General features: G+C 42.3%; 2 protein-coding genes across 8 annotated transcripts in view; both read right to left on the reverse strand.

Annotated features, from left to right (window-relative positions):
* The window catches only part of LOC118387434 (growth hormone-releasing hormone receptor), a 56,350-nt gene extending 51,704 nt beyond the window's left edge, over positions 1-4,646 (reverse strand). For 2 of the 5 annotated variants that reach the window (XM_035775797.2, XM_035775817.2), the window contains exon 1: positions 4,350-4,646. In XM_035775797.2, coding sequence (XP_035631690.1) covers positions 4,350-4,400 — 51 coding nt within the window. In that variant the 5' untranslated portion in view covers positions 4,401-4,646. The remainder of the gene's footprint in view (positions 1-4,349) is intronic. The other 3 variants (XM_035775807.2, XM_035775784.2, XM_035775791.2) reach the window with 2 other exon arrangements.
* Positions 4,647-5,875: 1,229 nt separating this feature from the next.
* The window catches only part of LOC118387451 (FYVE and coiled-coil domain-containing protein 1-like), a 52,301-nt gene continuing 38,585 nt past the window's right edge, over positions 5,876-19,591 (reverse strand). For all 3 annotated transcript variants that reach the window (XM_052527389.1, XM_052527376.1, XM_035775831.2), the window contains exons 15-18: positions 14,538-14,630; positions 11,106-11,316; positions 9,509-9,618; positions 5,876-9,098 (exon numbers count right to left, since the gene is read on the reverse strand). In XM_052527389.1, the coding sequence (XP_052383349.1) occupies positions 9,026-9,098; positions 9,509-9,618; positions 11,106-11,316; positions 14,538-14,630 (487 nt within the window). In that variant the 3' untranslated portion in view covers positions 5,876-9,025. The remainder of the gene's footprint in view (positions 9,099-9,508; positions 9,619-11,105; positions 11,317-14,537; positions 14,631-19,591) is intronic.

Genomic DNA, 19,591 nt, shown 5'->3' on the forward strand with positions numbered 1-19,591 from the left:
ATACTAGTGATGGGTCGTTCGCGAACGAGTCGGCTCTCGGTGAACGTTGGGAGCCGGCTTGCATATCAGAAGAGACAAATCTATTTATACAAATATTTACAAAAATTAAGACATGAATAACCAAAATATTTAAATGACTAGAATGAACTAATTCAAGGAACCAAAAAATAAATAAACAATATAGACCTAAATGCTCAAGCGCACATATTCGTTCTGACTGTCTGCTCAGACTAACAGCCTCACCTGTTGTTCCTTGCAAACAGACACGCAGTGTCAACCAATGAACCGAAGATGCGTGAGGGAGGGCAGAGCCAACTCACTCACAGTCACACACTTAGCAGCTAAGGAGAGAGGGGAAGGACAGCTGTGAAATCAACAGCTGGAAAATGAGTCGGAAGCACAGTAGCGATTGGATGCATTTTAATAATGTAGACAATGTTAGAGCACAGTGTAGAATTTGCCAAAACAAAATCTCATATAAAGCCGGTTCTACGCACAACCTATACCGACATATGCGAACTGTGCACCCAACTGTGAAGCTAGCTGTAGCCGAGCTTCGATAAACTAGCAGGCCTGCTAGTGATAGTGGTGGAGCCAGCGTATCCACTAGGTCAAGTAGGCCTACTCCGCGACCCACAGCAACGCAGTCTTCTATGGACCAGTTTATGCCAAAGTCTATGTCTGTACCAAAACAAGGCCACATTGATATTGCATTGGCTAAAATGATTGCCACCGATTTCCAGCCATTTTTGATCGTGGAGGACAGAGGTTTTTAGAAATTATAGCAATAGTCTAAATCAATGTACACAATTCCAAGAAGGAAAACCCTTTCAAAATAACTTATTCCACAACTGTACGAGAGCACACAGGCTTCAGTGTGGGAAAGAGTCCGAAAAGCTACTGCAGTTTGCCTTACCACTGACTGCTGGACATCAAGGGTAACCATATCATTGAAGATTTTTCTATGTCTAGCTGTCTTCTGGACTGCTTTGAGTTCAGCGACGGACACACCTCAGAGAACTTGGCAGAGGAACTGTTGAGAGTGGCCAGAGAATGGCAAGTAGATGGAAAAGTGGTCTGTTGTGTTAGTGACAATGCAGCTAACATAACCAAAGCCATGAAAATGTCCAAATGGACACATCATACATGTCTTGCCCACACAATCAACCTGATTGTAAGAGATGCTCTGAAGGTGATGAAGCCCACTGTGGACAAAGTGAAAGCAGCTGTGGAATATTTCCACAGGAGCACAGTAGGTGCTGAAAAACTAAAGTCTACACAACACCAGATGGGGATGCCTGAGCTGAGGCCTAAACAAGACTGCACTACAAGGTAGAATTCAACATTTTATATGTTGAAGCAGTTTCTTGAGTCAAAGGATGCCATCATCTCTACCCTGGCCATTGTCAATGCACCTGTTGATGCTCTGACCCAAGAGGAATGGGAGGTGGTGGAGGAGGTGTGCAGAGTCCTGGAACCCTTTGAGCAGGTCACTGTGGAGATCAGTGGAGAGAGGTAGAGCAAGCAGTTATTACTACATCCTTATTTAATCCAGTATTTTATATGTAGATGAGCAGTAGATGAGAATGTGGTATCAGTAGACAAAACATTAACCTGAAGTAATAAGTTACTGTTCTCTCTTTTCAGCTATGTGACAGCCTCAAAAACTATACTCCTGTGTAAGGGTCTGCAGCAAATCACAGCCAGCCGCCAGAGAGAAGCAAATGTAACCACAGGACAGGTGACAGAGTCGAGGGACATCCTATGTGCATCAATGGACAGAAAGTTCCACAGAATGGAATATAATCACGTGCTATCAGAAACTGCTGCACTTGACCACAGATTTAAGAAGTTAGCCTTCAGTGATGCCAGAGTGATTGATGAGGATCTTCAAAGAATAACCTCAGCAGCAGGGAGGGACAACCCCAGCAGTCAGCTGGCTCAGGCACCAGGTAGTGCCACAAACATGTGCTGTTTGACGAGAGAGAAACTGGGGATGCAGCACAAAGTAATCCCTCAGCAGATGCCATAATGGAGGTTCGATCCTATTTGGAGGAGCCCCTCCTCCAAAGATCTGCAGATCCTCTGAGCTGGTGGAAGAACAAGACCTCTGTCTACCCACGGCTTACTAAAGTCATGACAGGGAGACACTGCATAGTGGCCACATCCGTTCCCTTTGAGAGGATCTTCTCAAAAACGGGACAAATAATTACTGAAGAGAAGAAAACGCATCAGCCGCTCGAAAGTGAGGCAGCTTGCATTTCTGAATGCAAATCTCTCATAAAGGCAAAATATGGTCAAGCATTGCTGTGAGCTGCTGGTTATAACATGGCAATAAAGAAGAGAGAGAAAAGAGGGACCAGTTTAATGTTTTAAGTGGGATGCTGCGGTTTTGCACATTGTTATTAATTTTTCTTTGATATGGTGCAATATTCTAATATTGTGTTGTTCAGATTGTATTCGATTTGAATTGTTACATTTATATGCACTTTGTTTACATACATTTCCCTTCTGGCCCTTCTTTGGACACTGTGTTAACAACCCTCCAGGCGAGCTTCAATGCCATACAACTCTCCTTCCGTGGCCTTCAATTGCTCTTAAATACATGTAAAACTAAATGCATGCTCTTCAACCGATCACTACCTGCACCTACCCGCCTGTCCAACATCACTACTCTGGACGGCTCTGACTTAGAATACGTGGACAACTACAAATACTTTGGTGTCTGGTTAGACTGTAAACTCTCCTTCCAGACCCATATCAAACATCTCCAATCCAAAGTTAAATCTAGAATTGGCTTCCTATTTCGCAACAAAGCATCCTTCACTCATGCTGCCAAACATACCCTTGTAAAACTGACCATCCTACCAATCCTCGACTTTGGCGATGCCATTTACAAAATAGCCTCCAATACCCTACTCAACAACTTGGATGCAGTCTATCACAGTGCAATCTGTTTTGTCACCAAAGCCCCATATACTACCCACCATTGCGACCTGTACGCTCTCGTTGGCTGGCCCTCGCTTCATACTCGTCGCCAAACCCACTGGCTCCATGTCATCTACAAGACCCTGCTAGGTAAAGTCCCCCGTTATCTCAGCTCGCTGGTCACCATAGCATCTCCCACCTGTAGCACACGCTCCAGCAGGTATATCTCACTAGTCACCCCCAAAAACAATTCTTTCTTTGGCCGCCTCTCCTTCCAGTTCTCTGCTGCCAATGACTGGAACGAACTACAAAAATCTCTGAAACTGGAAACACTTATCTCCCTCACTAGCTTTAAGCACCAACTGTCAGAGCAGCTCACAGATTACTGCACCTGTACATAGCCCACCTATAATTTAGCCCAATCAACTACCTCTTTCCCAACTGTATTTAATTTATTTTGCTCCTTTGCACCCCATTACTTTTATTTCTACTTTGCACATTCTTCCATTGCAAAACTACCATTCCAGTGTTTTACTTGCTATATTGTATTTACTTTGCCACCATGGCCTTTTTTGCCTTTACCTCCCTTCTCACCTCATTTGCTCACATTGTATATAGACTTGTTTATCCTGTATTATTGACTGTATGTTTGTTTTACTCCATGTGTAACTCCGTGTCATTGTATCTGTCAAACTGCTTTGCTTTATCTTGGCCAGGTCGCAATTGTAAATGAGAACTTGTTCTCAACTTGCCTACCTGGTTAAATAAAGGTGAAATAAAATAAAAAATAAAATAAAACATTAAAAAGTTATATTTTAAATGCACATGTGTAATAGCATCCTTCTTTTTTACATTTATTTCAATTTGTGGGATGCTGCAGTTTTGCAAATTGTTGTTTATTTTTCTTTGAACCGAACGAGCCGGCTCACTGAAAAGAGCCGGAATGCTCATCACTATCGCATACTCCTTAGAAGACCTTCACTTGATAAACGAGAAAAACAAAGCGGAAATAGTACTATTTGTTCCTCTTGAGACGCCGTAGTGTACGCTTCATCAACCTAGTCTGAATTAGTCTAAAATAACTCAAGAAGTCTGTAATTAATTTAGACCACAATTTTACATCTAAGATGTTTGTTGCATTATTTTTCCAGTGAACAAAATGTGCATGAAAACGAGTCTTATGCCCTTGAATGACAACAAACACTTCTTTGAATAATCCCTACTGTTCACCAATCACAAACGAAGGGGTGTATAATTCGGCGACCGAATTTCTGAATTTCGGTTTGCCTCAAGAAAAAAAGTCACGTGGACGAACTGCCGAAGAAAAACCTCACCGAAGACCAAAATGAACAAAAATGTTACAAAATATGCACAATGCCATTAGTGATACTGTGGTAAAAAAAAGCACTTCAAATACTCACAGATGGAGCCAAAGATGTCGCGAAAAGAATCCAATAGACAGGGACGCACATCTTGAGTGTTCAAAGCTGTATGAATGCGCCAGTACAACTCAGCTCACAGTCCGCTCTTACTGAACTGCTGTCTATTTAAAGAAGTTTCCATGCATCCTTTATCATAGACAAACAATGACATGCACTAAAGGCAGGTAGCGGGAAGCTTCTCTCTCCACCACCCAGAAAGATTAATCTAAAACCATCTGCTCTCTGCTGCTTCGGAGCCTGCGCGTGCCACCTGTGGTCTGCACAAGCATCTCGCACTTCAAAGTCACATTTATGAAGCAAAAATTTCATCAAAACTAACACCTGTGTAAACTTTAATTGTGGGTGTATGCTTGTGCGTCAAACCAAGTGTCCTATTGCAGTCCAGTCCTTTGTCGTGCGTAATTGGACATTTCTGTAAGCATGTATGGGTGGAATAATGACCATTTCCACGTAGGATAGATCACCTGTAGACTGGAACGAACATTATGTATTTTATCACAATTGCATCTAAAATACTGAACACACCAACAGCGTTTCGTGCACGAGCGTTGAATTTCATCCAAACGGATCGTGCGCGTCTGCGTAGCCAGGCGACTAAAATAGAACTTGGCTCTATTTTAGACACTTGACCCGCTGCAAGTCCCGCATCTACCATTTCATTGGTTTTTAAGAGCATATACACACGTGGGTGATTGAAAGATGAAGGTGTCCCGATCAGTTGGTTACGATAATGCACCTTAAAGTTGGTTGCCAAACGCCATATAAAATCAAAAGAAAAAGAAGAGAGAACTGAAAACGAACTAGGTTTCCCCTTTTATCTGTGGATGAATTGTTGGAGTAGAGAACACATGATTTTGTGTGACTCCAAATCCTACAAAGATCTAGCAAAAAAAAGGACCTCAAATAACAACCCAATGTTTATATCCCAGAACAAATGAGCAAGCAATAGCAAGTTTTGACCTGTCCCCACTGAATATAGTTGTTCACAGTTCGTTTTGATATTTCAACCTGCATGTCCTGAAAGCATCTGGTGGGGATAGACAAACTCAACATACGCACAATGGCGCACCTGTGCAGATTCGGATTGGTCATCATATAAGTCAATGGGTAATGATATGAAAAGCACATTATGCACTCAATTAACCCGTAGCTCCAGCGCATATCATTGTTGTCATTGCTTCCCCTCAAGCTGCGTCGATACGTATGTCTCCAACTGAAATGCACCGTTGGCCCTCGCCAGACGAAACAGTGGCCAGGTGAGAGGGGATGCCAAGACGCAACAGAGGGAATGAGGGAATTATGGAATGAGGGAATTAGGCTTGGAGTGTCAAAATCCCTGGTCTGTACAGTGTCCTCAACGCATAGAAATTGAGACCATGAAAACCACTCTACACACACACAGAAAAAAGGGTCTACCTAGAACCACAGGGATAGCTGATGGACGCCATATTTTCTAAAGACTGTCCACCTGGAATCGGTGTGATGAGTAAGGAAGTGGAAGAAAGTGACATTTACAAACTTTATTTTAAAGTTGAACTGTACGTTTTACCAGTACCATAACCATTATAACAGTGAGTGCATAGATAGAGAATATGATGGTGGCTGACTCTTGAAATACCTTTTTTTTTATTTTTATAAATACATAGGATATCATCCCCAGCACAACCACCATCAAACAGACATGGTTCAAAACACAATTCCTTGTGACTTTGTAAATCATTATTATTGTTTTTCATTACAAAAAGTGCAAAACTGTAGAGAAAATATGAGGCTTTTTGTATACAAATTGCACAAATTTAGACCACTCATAAAATCTTAGAAATGGGAAACAGTTCTCTACAAAAGCAGCATCCGATTTAGCCCTCGACTCTTTGGTGTGGGGTGAAGTTGCCCCTAGAATCTGATCTTGGGTCAGTATTGCATTTTCCACTCTAATGGTTATCGTTAGGATGGGGGAAAACCCCACCCCGGACCCCGGCTTCATTCGTGAAAAACATCGGTAAGCTCCTTGAATAGGCAGTATTGTAAACAAGGGTGGTCACGCCTTATTACTATAGCGACTAATAGAGAAAGACAACGATCAACTTAGATTAGTGACAACAACAAAAAACACAAGATCGAGAATGTATGGCTATAACAAAATTCTAAACTCCCTTACAAAGATATATTACAAAATCATATTCCTATGTTGGTATATCATATATAGGCCTGCTATTATAAACAGTTCAGATAGAATCCATAAAGACCTTACACAAACATAAGCTTGTCATGGTACACTACACCAGCAATTCTCAACTGGTGGGTCGCAACCCAAGGTTTTGAATGCGTCTGGGGTGTGTTTTTTTAACAAATATTTATACCAGTCAAAAGTGTGCAAAGCTGTCATCAAGACAAAGGGTGGCTACTTTGTAGAATCTCAAATATATAATGTTTGTTTAACACTTTTTTAGTTACTACTTGATTCCAAATGTGTTATTTCATAGTTTTGATGTCTTCACTATTATTCTACAATGTAGAAAATAGTACAAACTAAGAAAAACCCTGGAATAAGTAGGTGTGTCCAAACTAATGACTGGTACTGTATATATATATATGGAAAAATATACTCCAGTCTGAACTTAAATCAGGTAGGTGTGTAGAAACACTAATGAATTAAATGTTTTAAATAATTTAATCTCTGAAAAATATTTTTTCAATCACAGTATTTCAATATATAGCTATTTAGCAGTGCAATTTTTGTTTGATTTTTGTCATCTCAAACCAGTGAGTTTAAAATTCTTCATCAAGAATATGGTCCAAATTGAATTAATGACAATGCAAGAGGTGGGAATGTTTTTCCCTTGTCATATAATTTCTACATTTACTATTAATATTGCATTAAACATGTTTTTTGGCACATTTTGCAACTGAGACAACCTGGTTCAATTTGGGACCCAAGGCAAAACCAGTTGAGAACCACTACTCCACTGGGCCCTGAGGTGCTCCTTGAGGATAAACTTTCGGCTAAGCATTATTCCATGAGGAGAGCCTATGGCTAAGTATTATTCCATGAGGAGAGCCTATGGCTAAGCATTATTCCTTGAGGAGAGCCTATGGCTAAGTATTATTCCATGAGGAGAGCCTATGGCTAAGCATTATTCCTTGAGGAGAGCCTATGGCTAAGCATTATTCCATGAGGATAGCCTATGGCTAAGTATTATTCCATGAGGAGAGCCTATGGCTAAGTATTATTCCATGAGGAGAGCCTATGGCTAAGCATTATTCCTTGAGGAGAGCCTATGGCTAAGCATTATTCCATGAGGATAGCCTATGGCTAAGTATTATTCCATGAGGATAGCCTATGGCTAAGCATTATTCCTTGAGGAGAGCCTAAACATTAAAGAAGTAGAAGCACTGTATACAACAGTGGATTCTTAAAGATGCTGAGTATAGCACGAACTGGCAATCCAAAACACATGTCAAATCTGCACACGTGAAAAGACAATGTGCCACCTTGGCACTTAACTTTTCATTTTCACAGTGCACTTTTTATGTGTCTTGTAATGGAAACGTAACTTTGAAAAAATGATGGTCAGTGAGTGAAATTGAGCTTGGTAATAGATCATAATAGTTGACCGTGTGCTGCAACAATATAATATAGTGTCCTTTTAAACAATAGTATTATGTTAAAATAAGAGAAGACATTGTCTTTTAAACAAAACCATTTGAACATGGATTTCTCTTTGGGATATAAAAGCCCCCCGCCCCCTTGTGCTTTCAACATGACATTGACGATGGCAGTCTTCCATCCGAAAACACGAAATATGGACTAACTTCAGGAAAGGCTATCGACGGGTCGAAGAGAGAGGTCCATCATAGTGTTCAATTCACTCAAACAGTAGGCTTCAAAAGTCCCACCTGACACAAGAATTTGGTAGCAAAGCTTTCAATCCCCCTGTACTACTGACTGTTGACCCGCACTTTCATTCTGTTCCCTCAGCATCACAGCATTTTGAGGATGCGCCAACGTAACTGCCTTCTTCTTAACAACGTGTTGTTTTTGGGGATTGAAACAGATGCTCTATTTGTACAGTGTTCCCTACTGATTGTGTGATTCAAATGTATGCAGTTGCTCAAGAAGAATCATCTCACCTGTGGACACTGTGTGCTAGTCCATGGTAAGAAAGAAAATCAGAACTAATAACATGTTTATAAATGTGTGGTCATCTTAAGGAGTGTGTGCAATAACTTCTCTATCTTTAACAAGACCATGGCGTGTACTTACAAGGTAAGCATTTTAACCCCTAAGCTGTGGTTCGGTTTTGTTTTGAATTTCACCACCGAATCTCAGTGAGGAGTCCATTAGGTCAAACCATTTGACTTAAAAGCGAACCACTATGTCTGTAGGGTGTTTGTGCTCTAATGAAAACATAATTAACACACTCCAAAATATAAAAGCACTAGTGTAAAAAAAATATAGGGAACCTACAAAAAACAATTCAGAATAGAACAGCAAAACAAAACATAAAATACTTGGTGGGGAACACAGAACAAAATAAGCACATGGAATCCTTTAAAATTAAATACCTGTAAAAATGAAATGGACACATTGTCCTCCCTCTGTACCCTCTCCGTCCCCTATAACATTTAACCTGCGTAAGTGTCCACTACCAGTCTTAAAAATCCCTTCCGTCGTAAATAACCGGCTTCTCGAGTGTCAAGCGGTAGAGGACTTTCTTGGAGATGAACCTGTGAGGATGCGATGAAGAAGTAGAACAAAATGAAAATATGCAACATTAAGATGATACAATCAAAAGCCATTAGTACGGCGCAGTACTTCATTGTACTTCAGTACTTTAGAGCCGTCATCCTTCGCCACAAGGGCACCTGGGAACTGGATACGGACTTGATGCTAGCGATAGATGTTCTACACAAGCACACGCTACCATGAGGAGGAGGATTTCAGTGTGAGTGTTGAAGGGTTTTGCGCGAGTACGGGTAAGCACATAAACGTTTTGCCTGTCGTATGCTGATAATGAGTTGTCAAAGGGATGAAGCTCTGCTCTAGACAAGAACACTGAGTGTTAAAGAACTTTGAGTGAGTATGGGTAACAACAATAATAATACAAATACTAATGAGCATCTTTAGCGTATCGAACCTTGAGAAGGAGTTGTCGAAGATGAGTGTGTAGAGACCAGGGTTCCTGACTTTCAGCTGGCCTTGGATGGCCTCTTTGTGGGAGTTACAGCGAGTCAGAGGAATCAGCACCTGAGAGCAGAGCATTAGAAGATGTCTTGTAAAGTCCTAGATTTTTAATGCTATTACTTCAAAAAATGCTCAATACAATGTTGTCTAAGTCAGAGGTGTCAAACTCAATCCCTGGAGGGCCGTGAGTATGCTGGTTTTGGCTATTTCCTGTCAATGTTGAAAAGAGAATGTCAACATGAGAAAAAAAGATGATTGTGTTGACATTCAGACAGGAAAAGAGGTGACATTTCAGAACAACCGTTGCCCTTTTAAACAAACTGTAGAAACAAGCTTGAGAAACAGACTCATTTAAAACACTCATTGACTAGAATGATGAGTCAATTATTTATTCTCATCGGCAGTTGAAGCCGATGGAGACAAACTCTATAAACTCAGTGGTGTAAAGTACTAAAGTAAAAATATTTAAAAGTACTACTTAAGTCATTTTCTGGGGTATCTTTACTTTACTTTTTATATTTTTGACAACTTTCACTTTTACTTCACTACATTCCTAAAGAAAATGATGTACTTTTTACTCCATACATTTTCCCTGACACCCAAAAGTACTTGTTACATTTTGAATACTTAGCAGGACAGGAAAATGGTCCAATTCACACAATTATCAAGAGAACATCCCTGGTCATCCCTACTGCCTCTGATCAAGTGGACTCACTGAACACACATGCTTTGTTTTTGGGTACTTTTCCCACCACTTCTTAAACTCGGGGCTGTTCTGAACAGAATGAGCCCATGTTCACCATATTGTAACGACAACTGCCCACTAAAGTCGCACCTGACGAATGCATTTCATGAATCCATTCTGGGAAAACCAAAATGACGATACGTTTCAATAAAGGGCCGTGCACGAATATTATTACCAAGTTACTGAATGTATCAAGAGTACTTTCAGATTTCGTTATCAACAAATGGCTGTGAAAAAGTACAGAGAAGATAAAATGCAGATAAAAGTCATCTCCAAATTCAGTCGTGTCAGGTCAGGTAAACTGCTGTGTTCTCACCTTTGTTTTGAAAATGTCACCATGATCTCCAAAGTGCTCCCTTTACACCATGGCTATGCATTATGCGCCAAATATCTTGTTTCTGTTAGAAGCATTTCAATTTGGCCCTGGCCATATTCATTTATTTGATTTAACTAGGCAAGAACAAATTCTTATTCACAATGACAGCCTACCGGGGAACAGTGGGTTAACTGCCTTGTTCAGGGGCAGATTGACAGATTTTTACCTTGTCAGCACAGGGATTTGATCTTGCAACCTTTCAGTAACTAGTCCAACGCTCTAACCACTAGGCTACCTGCCGCCCCCATAGACAGGGGAGACATGATCCTAGAAGATCAACTCTCCCAAACCAAGACGCTTGACACATCCCCTAAATCAAATAAAGCCTCGATGACTGCAGAAAATCCTGCCTGTACACACAGTAGCTCTCCAGGACTTGGGTTGGTTGACCACTGATCTAAGAGCTGAGCTGGGGCGTGGTTGTCCTACCTTGGATTGTTCCACGGGGACGTCGGCGGTCACGCGGTACACCATGCCGAACGAGATGCTCTTGGGCTCCGAGGAGAACATCCAGCTCACGGTGGGGCTGCAATCGACCACGACGATGGAGATCACACTGTAGCAACTGGACTTGACAAAAAGCTCCCGGGAGCCATTGCCAAACTGAGAGATGTCGTCGATGCTGACAGGGACGACCAGACTGGAAACACAAATATTTTTTGTCACATGCGCCGAATACAAAAAGTGTAGACCTTACAGTGAAATGCTTACTTACAAGCCCTTAACCAACAATGCAGTTAAGAAAATACCCCCGCAAAAAAAAGTGAGAGATAATAATAACAAATCATTAAAGAGCAGCAGTAAATAACAATAGCGGGGCTATATACAGGGGGTACCGGTACAGAGTCAATGTGCAGGGGGACCGGTGTCGAGGTAATATGTACATGTAGGTAGAGTTATTGAAGTGACTATGCATAGATAATAACAGAGAGTAGCAGCAGCGTAGAACGGGAGAAGGGGGGGACAATGCAAATTGTCTGGGTAGCCATTCGATTAGCTGTTCAGAATTCTTATGGCTTGGGGGTAGAAGCTGTTTAGGAGCCTCTTGGACCTAGACTTGGCGCTCTGTTACTGCTTGTCGTGCGGTAGCATAGAGAACAATCTATGACTAGGGTGGCTGGAGTCTTTGACAATTTTTAGGGCCTTCCTCTGACACCGCCTGGTATAGAGGCCCTGGGTGGCAGGAAGCTTGGCCACGGTGATATACTGGGCCATATGCACTACCCTCTGTAGTGCCTTGCGGTCAGAGGCCGAGCAGTTGCCATACCAGGCAGTGATGCAACCAGTCAGGTTGCTCTCGATGGTCCAGCTGTAAAACCTTTTGAGGATCTGAGGACCCATGCCAAATCTTTTTAGTTTCCTGAGGGGGAATAGACTTTGTCTTACCTTTCTCATGACTGTCTTGGTGTGCTTGGACCATGTTAGTTTGTTGGTGATGTGGATGCCAAGGAACTTGAAGCTCTCAACCTGCTCCACTACAGTCCCGTCGATGAGAATGGGGACGTGCTCGGTCCTCCTTTTCCTGAAGATGTTGTTGTACTTGCACCACACGGTCAGGTCTCTGACCTCCTCCCTATAGGCTGTCTCATCGTTGTCGTGATCAGGCCTACCACAACTTAATGATGGTGTTGGTGTCGTGCCTGGCCGTGCAGTCATGAGGGAACAGGGAGTACAGGAGGGGACTGAGCATGCACCCCTGAGGGGCCCCCGTGATGAGGATCAGGTATGCAAATTTATGCAAATTGGAGTGGGTCTAGGGTTTCTGGGATAAATGGTGTTGATGTGAGCCATGACCAGCCTTTCAAAACATTTCATGGCTACAGACATGAGAGCTACGGGTCTGTAGTCATTTAGGGAGGTTACCGTAGTGTTCTTGGGCATAGGAACTATGGTGGTCTGCCTGAAACATGTTGGTATTACAGACTCAGACAAGGAGTGGTTGAAAATGTCAGTGAAGATACTTTCCAGTTGGTCAGCGCATGCTCGGAGTACACGTCCTGGTAATCTGTCTGGCCCTGCGGCCTTGTGAATGTTGACCTGTTTAAAGGTTCTACTCACATCGGCTTCGGAGAGTGTGATCACACAGTCGTCCGGAACAGCTGATGCTCTCATGCATGTTTCAGTATTACTTGCCTTCGAAGCGAGCATGGAAGTTATTTAGCTCGTCTGGTAGGCTCGTGTCACTGAGCAGCTCTTGGCTGTGCTTCCCTTTGTAGTTGGTAATAGTTTGCAAGCCCTGCCACATCCGACGAGCGTCGGAGCCAGTGTAGTACGAGTCGAACTTAGTCCTGTATTGAAGCTTTGCCTGTTTGAAGGTTCGTCGGAGGGCATAGCGAGATTTCTTATAAGCTTCTGGGTTAGAGTTCCGCTCCTTGAAAGCGGCAGCTCTACCTTTTAGCTCAGTTCGAAAGCTGCCTGCAATTCATGGCTTCTGGTTGGGGTATGTACGTACAGTCACTGTGGGGATGACGTCATCGATGCACTTATTGATGAAGCCAGTGCCTGATGTGTACTCCTCAATGCCATCAGAAGAATCCCGGAACATGTTCCAGTCTGTGATAGCAAAACAGTCCTGTAGTTTAGCATCTGCTTCATCTGACCACTTTTTTATAGACCGAGTCACTGGCGCTTCCTGCTTAAATTTGTGCTTGTAAGCAGGAATCAGGAGGATAGAATTATGGTCAGATTTGCCAAATGGAGGAAGAGCTTTGTATGCGTCTCTGTGTGTGGAGTAAAGGTGGTCGAGAGTATTTTTTCCTTCTGGTTGCACATTTAACATGCTGATAGGAATTAGGTAAAACTGATTTAAGTTTCACTGCATTTAAGTCCCCTGCCACGAGGAGCGCTGCCTCTGCATGAGTGTTTTCCTGTTTGCTTACAGCGGTATCCAGCTCATTGAGTTTGGTTTCAGTGCCAGCATCGGTCTGTGGTGGTATGGTAGATAGTATGGTCTACAGCTTATCATCAGATATTCTACATTAGGCAAGCAAACCTCAAGATTTCCTTAGATATTGTGCACCAGCTGTTGGTTACAAATATGCATAGGCCCCCGCCCCGTGTCTTACCAGAGGCTGCTGTTCTATCCTGCCAATCGTGTATAACCTGCCAGCTGTATGTTACTAATGTCGTCATTCAGCCACGACTCTGTGAAACATAAGATATTACAGTTTTTAAATGTCCCGTTGGTAGGATAAACGTGGTTTCAGTTTGTCCAATTTATTTTCCAGCGATTGAACGTCAGATAGCAGTACGGAGGGTAAAGGCAGATTAGCCACTCGTCGCCTGATAATCACAAGGCACCCTGACCTCTTTCTGCAAAATCTCAGTTTCCTTCTCCAGCAAATGAAGGGGATGAGGGCCTGTTCGGGTATTTGGAGCATATCCTTCCCGTATGACTCATTAAAGAAAAACCTTGTCCAATTTGAGGTGAGTAATCACAGTTCGGTTGTTCAGAAACTCTTTTCGGTCATAAGAGACGATAGCAGCAACATTGTGTACAAAACAAGATACGAACAACGCAGAAAAACAAACAAAATAGCATGGTTGGATAAGGGCCAATAAAGCCATCCCCTCCAGCGGCATCATCACATATCAGAGGAAAAGTAGTAATTTGATTTGACTTGAGATTTCAACTTGAGTTCTCTCACACACTACACTGCCAGTCTTGGCCGGGATTCAGTGTAGTCGTGAAATTGCCTGTAATGGAAAAAGGAAGTACTGGCAGAGGAAGCTGGAATAGTAGTGCTGTTATTGACATCAAAAATGTTAGTTGTTGATGTGTTATTCGGGTTCAGTGAAAGATCTGCAACGTGTGTGTGTGGGTATGTATGTGTGTGTGCGTGCACAAAGTTCTAGACTCACGTGACTTCTCCAGACTTGAGAAGGGCGATCTCTGCGTCCTGCAGAGTGGGCACATTCTCTTCTGGGTCATCTGGAGTCGTGTCTCCTGTGCCTCTGCATGCCGTGGGTCACATGACAAAAGACAGTATTGATTTACCACATAGCTTCTCAAAACCACACATCTACTGTGTCTATTGGCTAACTGAGACTTTAGGGCCGAACCAAACCATACTGTGGTCATAATGTTTACAACCACAAATAACCGGTGGCGTATTGGAGGGTAAAACTGCATGACAGTTTATCTGCCTGTAGGGAAAAATGTATAGGGAACTTTCTCACTGTGACCAACGATCAGAGTTTGCCCAACTTTTCATTTACCACCACATCAGTGCAAATAGCAATATTTGTGTTAGTGACCCTGTGTTTGAAGACGTTTGCCAATTTGATGCTATATATAAACATTTTTACATATTTTCAACAAATGATCCACCATCAGGTTTCTGTGCCAATACACCACAACTAATAAGCAAAGCATACCGACTTCGGGCGCTTCAACATCATGGTTTGCAATTTCAACACCATCAATCTGCACAGTTTGGATGCTGGATTATATTCCGGACGAACGCGCCCAGGTAGCCTACAGGAGACTTTTGAAGTAGCCTAATCAGATTAAAACATTGTGACTGGTTGTGTTTATGCCACACATAAAAGGAAATACATTCTAAAAGTTAAATGACAAATATTTAGGCTATATTGAAGCGTTTTGGGTTCTAGGTACGCGAAGAATAGCCACTCGGATCAGAGAGGAGGCAGAGCAGGCCTGCTACGACAGGCTGAGCTGCTACTGTGTCTTTCTATACCTTATGAACTGTCGAGAGTCGACCCACAATTGGTCCAAATGGAATGAATGGCATGAAATATTCAAATCACAAGGCTTTTGCGCCATTGATCAAATGACAGTTGCAGTTGACAGCCTACAGTAGAATGTTTAACTCACTTAAAAACAATAACGCAATTATGCATTACAATGTGGTGCTGTAGGCTAGCCTGTGCAGGATAATTCTATTGTCCCTAAACAAGAACAATAGGACAGCTTTTTGAGCTGTGTGTCTCAAGCGTTCACTGTTCTTTCATAGGCAATGACGCACCTTGGCATCTCTAATTATATTGACAATTGGTCCAGCTTTGAATGATTTTATGTGTGGTAGGATTGCTAGTTAGCATATTGCAGATCTGGACAAATAATCCACATTACCACCACTGGCACTATGAATGGTGGATAGAGGGCAGGCTAGACGGACTGGTTGACTATATTGACCTGTGTGGTATAGTTAGCGCGCGGAAAAGCAGAGTGCATAACGGATGTACCAAAACACCTTGATAAAGGAGAGGCGCATGCAAGCAGATGAGGAAATTTAGCTAGGATGGAAGACATTATATAGGAAACCTGGGGGAAAGAACGCGCCACCCTACCCAACCTGGCAATTTAGCTAGGATGGAAGACATTATATAGGAAACCTGGGGGAAAAAACGCGCCACCCTACCCAACCTGGCAATTTAGCTAGGATGGAAGACATTATATAGGAAACCTGGGGGAAAAGAACGCGCCACCCTACCCAACCTGGCAATTTAGCTCGGATGGAAGACATTATATAGGAAACCTGGGGAAAGAACGCGCCACCCTACCCAACCTGGCAATTTAGCTCGGATGGAAGACATTATATAGGAAACCTGGGGAAAGAACGCGCCACCCTACCCAACCTGGCAATTTAGCTAGGATGGAAGACATTATATAGGAAACCTGGGGAAAGAACGCGCCACCCTACCCAACCTGGCAATTTAGCTCGGATGGAAGACATTATATAGGAAACCTGGGGAAAGAACGCGCCACCCTACCCAACCTGGCAATTTAGCTCGGATGGAAGACATTATATAGGAAACCTGGGGGAAAGAACGCGCCACCCTACCCAACCTGGCAATTTAGCTCGGATGGAAGACATTATATAGGAAACCTGGGGAAAGAACGCGCCACCCTACCCAACCTGGCAATTTAGCTAGGATGGAAGACATTATATAGGAAACCTGGGGGAAAAAACGCGCCACCCTACCCAACCTGGCAATTTAGCTAGGATGGAAGACATTATATAGGAAACCTGGGGGAAAAGAACGCGCCACCCTACCCAACCTGGCAATTTAGCTAGGATGGAAGACATTATATAGGAAACCTGGGGGAAAGAACGCGCCACCCTAATCAAACCTGGACGTGTTAAATCACACCTCTGGATGCATACATTTACGGTCATTTTTTTTCCCACTGTTAACTCCAGGCTTTCTCCTTGATTTGCTTATGACTTCCATTCACAATCATTTCAGCAGCGGGTGTCCACAAATGGAAGGCAGCAGAGTGCGACCAACTTTTTTGTGTTTTTATTTTCTTGTGAGGGGCTCAGATCACAGACAGGCAATAATATTCAAAAAGTACATAGAGAAAGCATCAAAATAAGGTAGAAAGTAAAAACATGCATAAAAGACAAAAGACCAAACAAAATCAAAAATAAAATAGCTGCAAACAGCAATGCTGGGGTTCAAGCTGTGGGCCCAATGCCACCAGGACAAATTGGAAACATTGCCCTTATGATAAGCTACTTCTGTACTCCTTACCAAGCTTGCAAATTATCAAAACTGAAAATCAAACAGATCAAGCAATACTCTTTCAATGTATTTTGGATTTTTTTTATGACATTGACTACTTTCAAACATTTTCTTCTGCAGAACCTCTGGACTGATCGGCACCAATTTTGGTATACAGCAAACATAGATGCACATCTTCAAACACAATATTTTCCAAGACTCTTGCTCAAACAATATTGCCGCTATGAGCCAATAAGCGTGCATGAATGATTTTTCCTGTCAAACAGCGCCCCCATGCAGCCAAACTGAACAGTAGGTTAGCTAGACTCATATCCCTGAGCATGTGTGCCAAATGTCATCATTCTGAGCTAAATTGGCAGCATTTTTGCAGAGTGCACTCCCACTCCTCTTTATATTCTGGTTAGAGCCAGTTTGCGCTGTTCTGTGAAGGGAGTAGTACACAGCGTTGTACGAGTTCTTCAGTTTCTTGGCAATTTCTCGCATGGAATACCCTTAATTTCCCAGAACAAGAATAAACTGCCGAGTTTCAGAAGTTATGACCTCGAGAGCAGTTCACACCAGACATCCCAAGAATATTGCTGAACTGAAACAGCTTTGTAAAGAGGAATGGTCCAAAATTCCTCCTGACTGTTGCGCAGGTCTGATCCGCAACTACAGAAAAAGTTTGGTTGAGGTTATTGCTGCCAAATGAGGGTCAACCAGTTAGAAATCCAAGAGTTCACATACTTTCCCCACCCTGCACTGTGAATGTTTACACGGTGTGTTCAATAAAGACATGAAAACTTATAATTGTGTGTTATTAGTTTAAGCAGACTATGTTTGCCCATTGTTGTGACCTAGATGAAGATCAGATCAAATTTAATGACCAATTTATGTAGAAATCCAGGTATTTCCAAAGGGTTCACATACTTTTTCTTGCCACTGTAGGTCTACAACGTTAATCAATAGACATACATGCCCTTCCGTGAGTCAAGCAGGAGATGGAGCCATCAACCAAATTGTGGTACCTAAGAACTCTGAGAGAACCACATTAAGGGCAAAAAGTTCCTTCATACCTCCCCCCAAATGCAAAGCATCCATAGAAACCTTCTGTAGGATTGTTGAAAATGATGTAGATGACCTACTGAAAGACAAACAGAAACACAAATCCTATGATAACCTGAGTAGAGACGAGAGAATGGCTCTTAAGGATTTACAATCAGATCCTTCCATTATCATTAAAACATGTGACAAAGGAAGAGGAATTTGTATACAAAACAAATGTGACTATGCGAATGAATGTCACCGACACCTATCTAAAGGTGACTTCTATCACAAACTTCTATCACTTTCACAAACGGGCACTGTAAACACCTCCTTCATCAGAGAGACCCTAACCGTGCTCCATTCAATGATTGCATCTTGCAACTCGCTGAACTGGTATTATCCAATAACTACTTCATCTTTGAGTCAGACTTTCTCCTTCAAATTCGGGGAGTAGCATCCAACTATGAGAACCTGCATGTGGGACAAATTTGAGGAAGCACTTATTTACAAAACAGAGACACACCCTTATTTCTAAAATCATCCCATTGAAGAGATACACAGATAATGTCTTTGTGCTCTGGGAAGGAAGCCAGCAGAATTCCAAACAGTGTTAAACGAGAGCTCGGAATATCTCAAATGCCCCATGCAGATTGATGATAGAAAAATAAATTACCTGAACGTATGGATCAAAGAGAATGATGCATTACATACAGACTTATACACAAAGCCCATAGATCGCAATACCTTGCTACGTGCAGATAGTATGCATTCCCTTCCCCTCAGGAATGGTCAACCATGTAGCCAGTTAAACAAATCTGTGGCCACAAGTCAGATTTTGACAGCAATGTTAAGAAAATGACAGATAAATTCAAAAAGAAAGTCTACAAGGACAAAACTCTTAATACTGCAATGATGAAAACATCTCAAAAACCAAGAGAGGAATTGCTAAAAACTAAACCAAAGAAGAAAAACAACGCAACAGTGTTTTGCACTAAGTACACCAAGTGTTCATAGAAAACGAAAGCAATCCTGAAAAAGCATTGGCATACCTCTTCAAGGAGCCCCCACTGGTGCTCTATAAGTGTGGTCGCAATATTATGGATAGATTGGTGAGATCTGACCCGCCCGTCCCCTGAGCCCACTCAGAAACTCTTGACACCCATTCCAAATGGGAACTATGTGGCTCATGCGCCCACCTGCATTGCTTGCTGTTTGGGGTTTTAGACTGGGTTTCTGTACAGCACTTTGAGATATCAGCTGATGTACGAAGGGCTATATAAATACATTTGATTTGCAATAGCACTACAGAAACATCCTTCTTCAGACATCCACACACAGGTCGAAAAATCCCTGTTAGTGGTATCATCTCATGCAAGACAAAGGGAGTAATCTATCTC

Source organism: Oncorhynchus keta, chromosome 1, assembly GCF_023373465.1.
Source record: "Oncorhynchus keta strain PuntledgeMale-10-30-2019 chromosome 1, Oket_V2, whole genome shotgun sequence".
In the NCBI taxonomy this organism is placed as follows: Eukaryota; Metazoa; Chordata; class Actinopteri; order Salmoniformes; family Salmonidae; genus Oncorhynchus; species Oncorhynchus keta.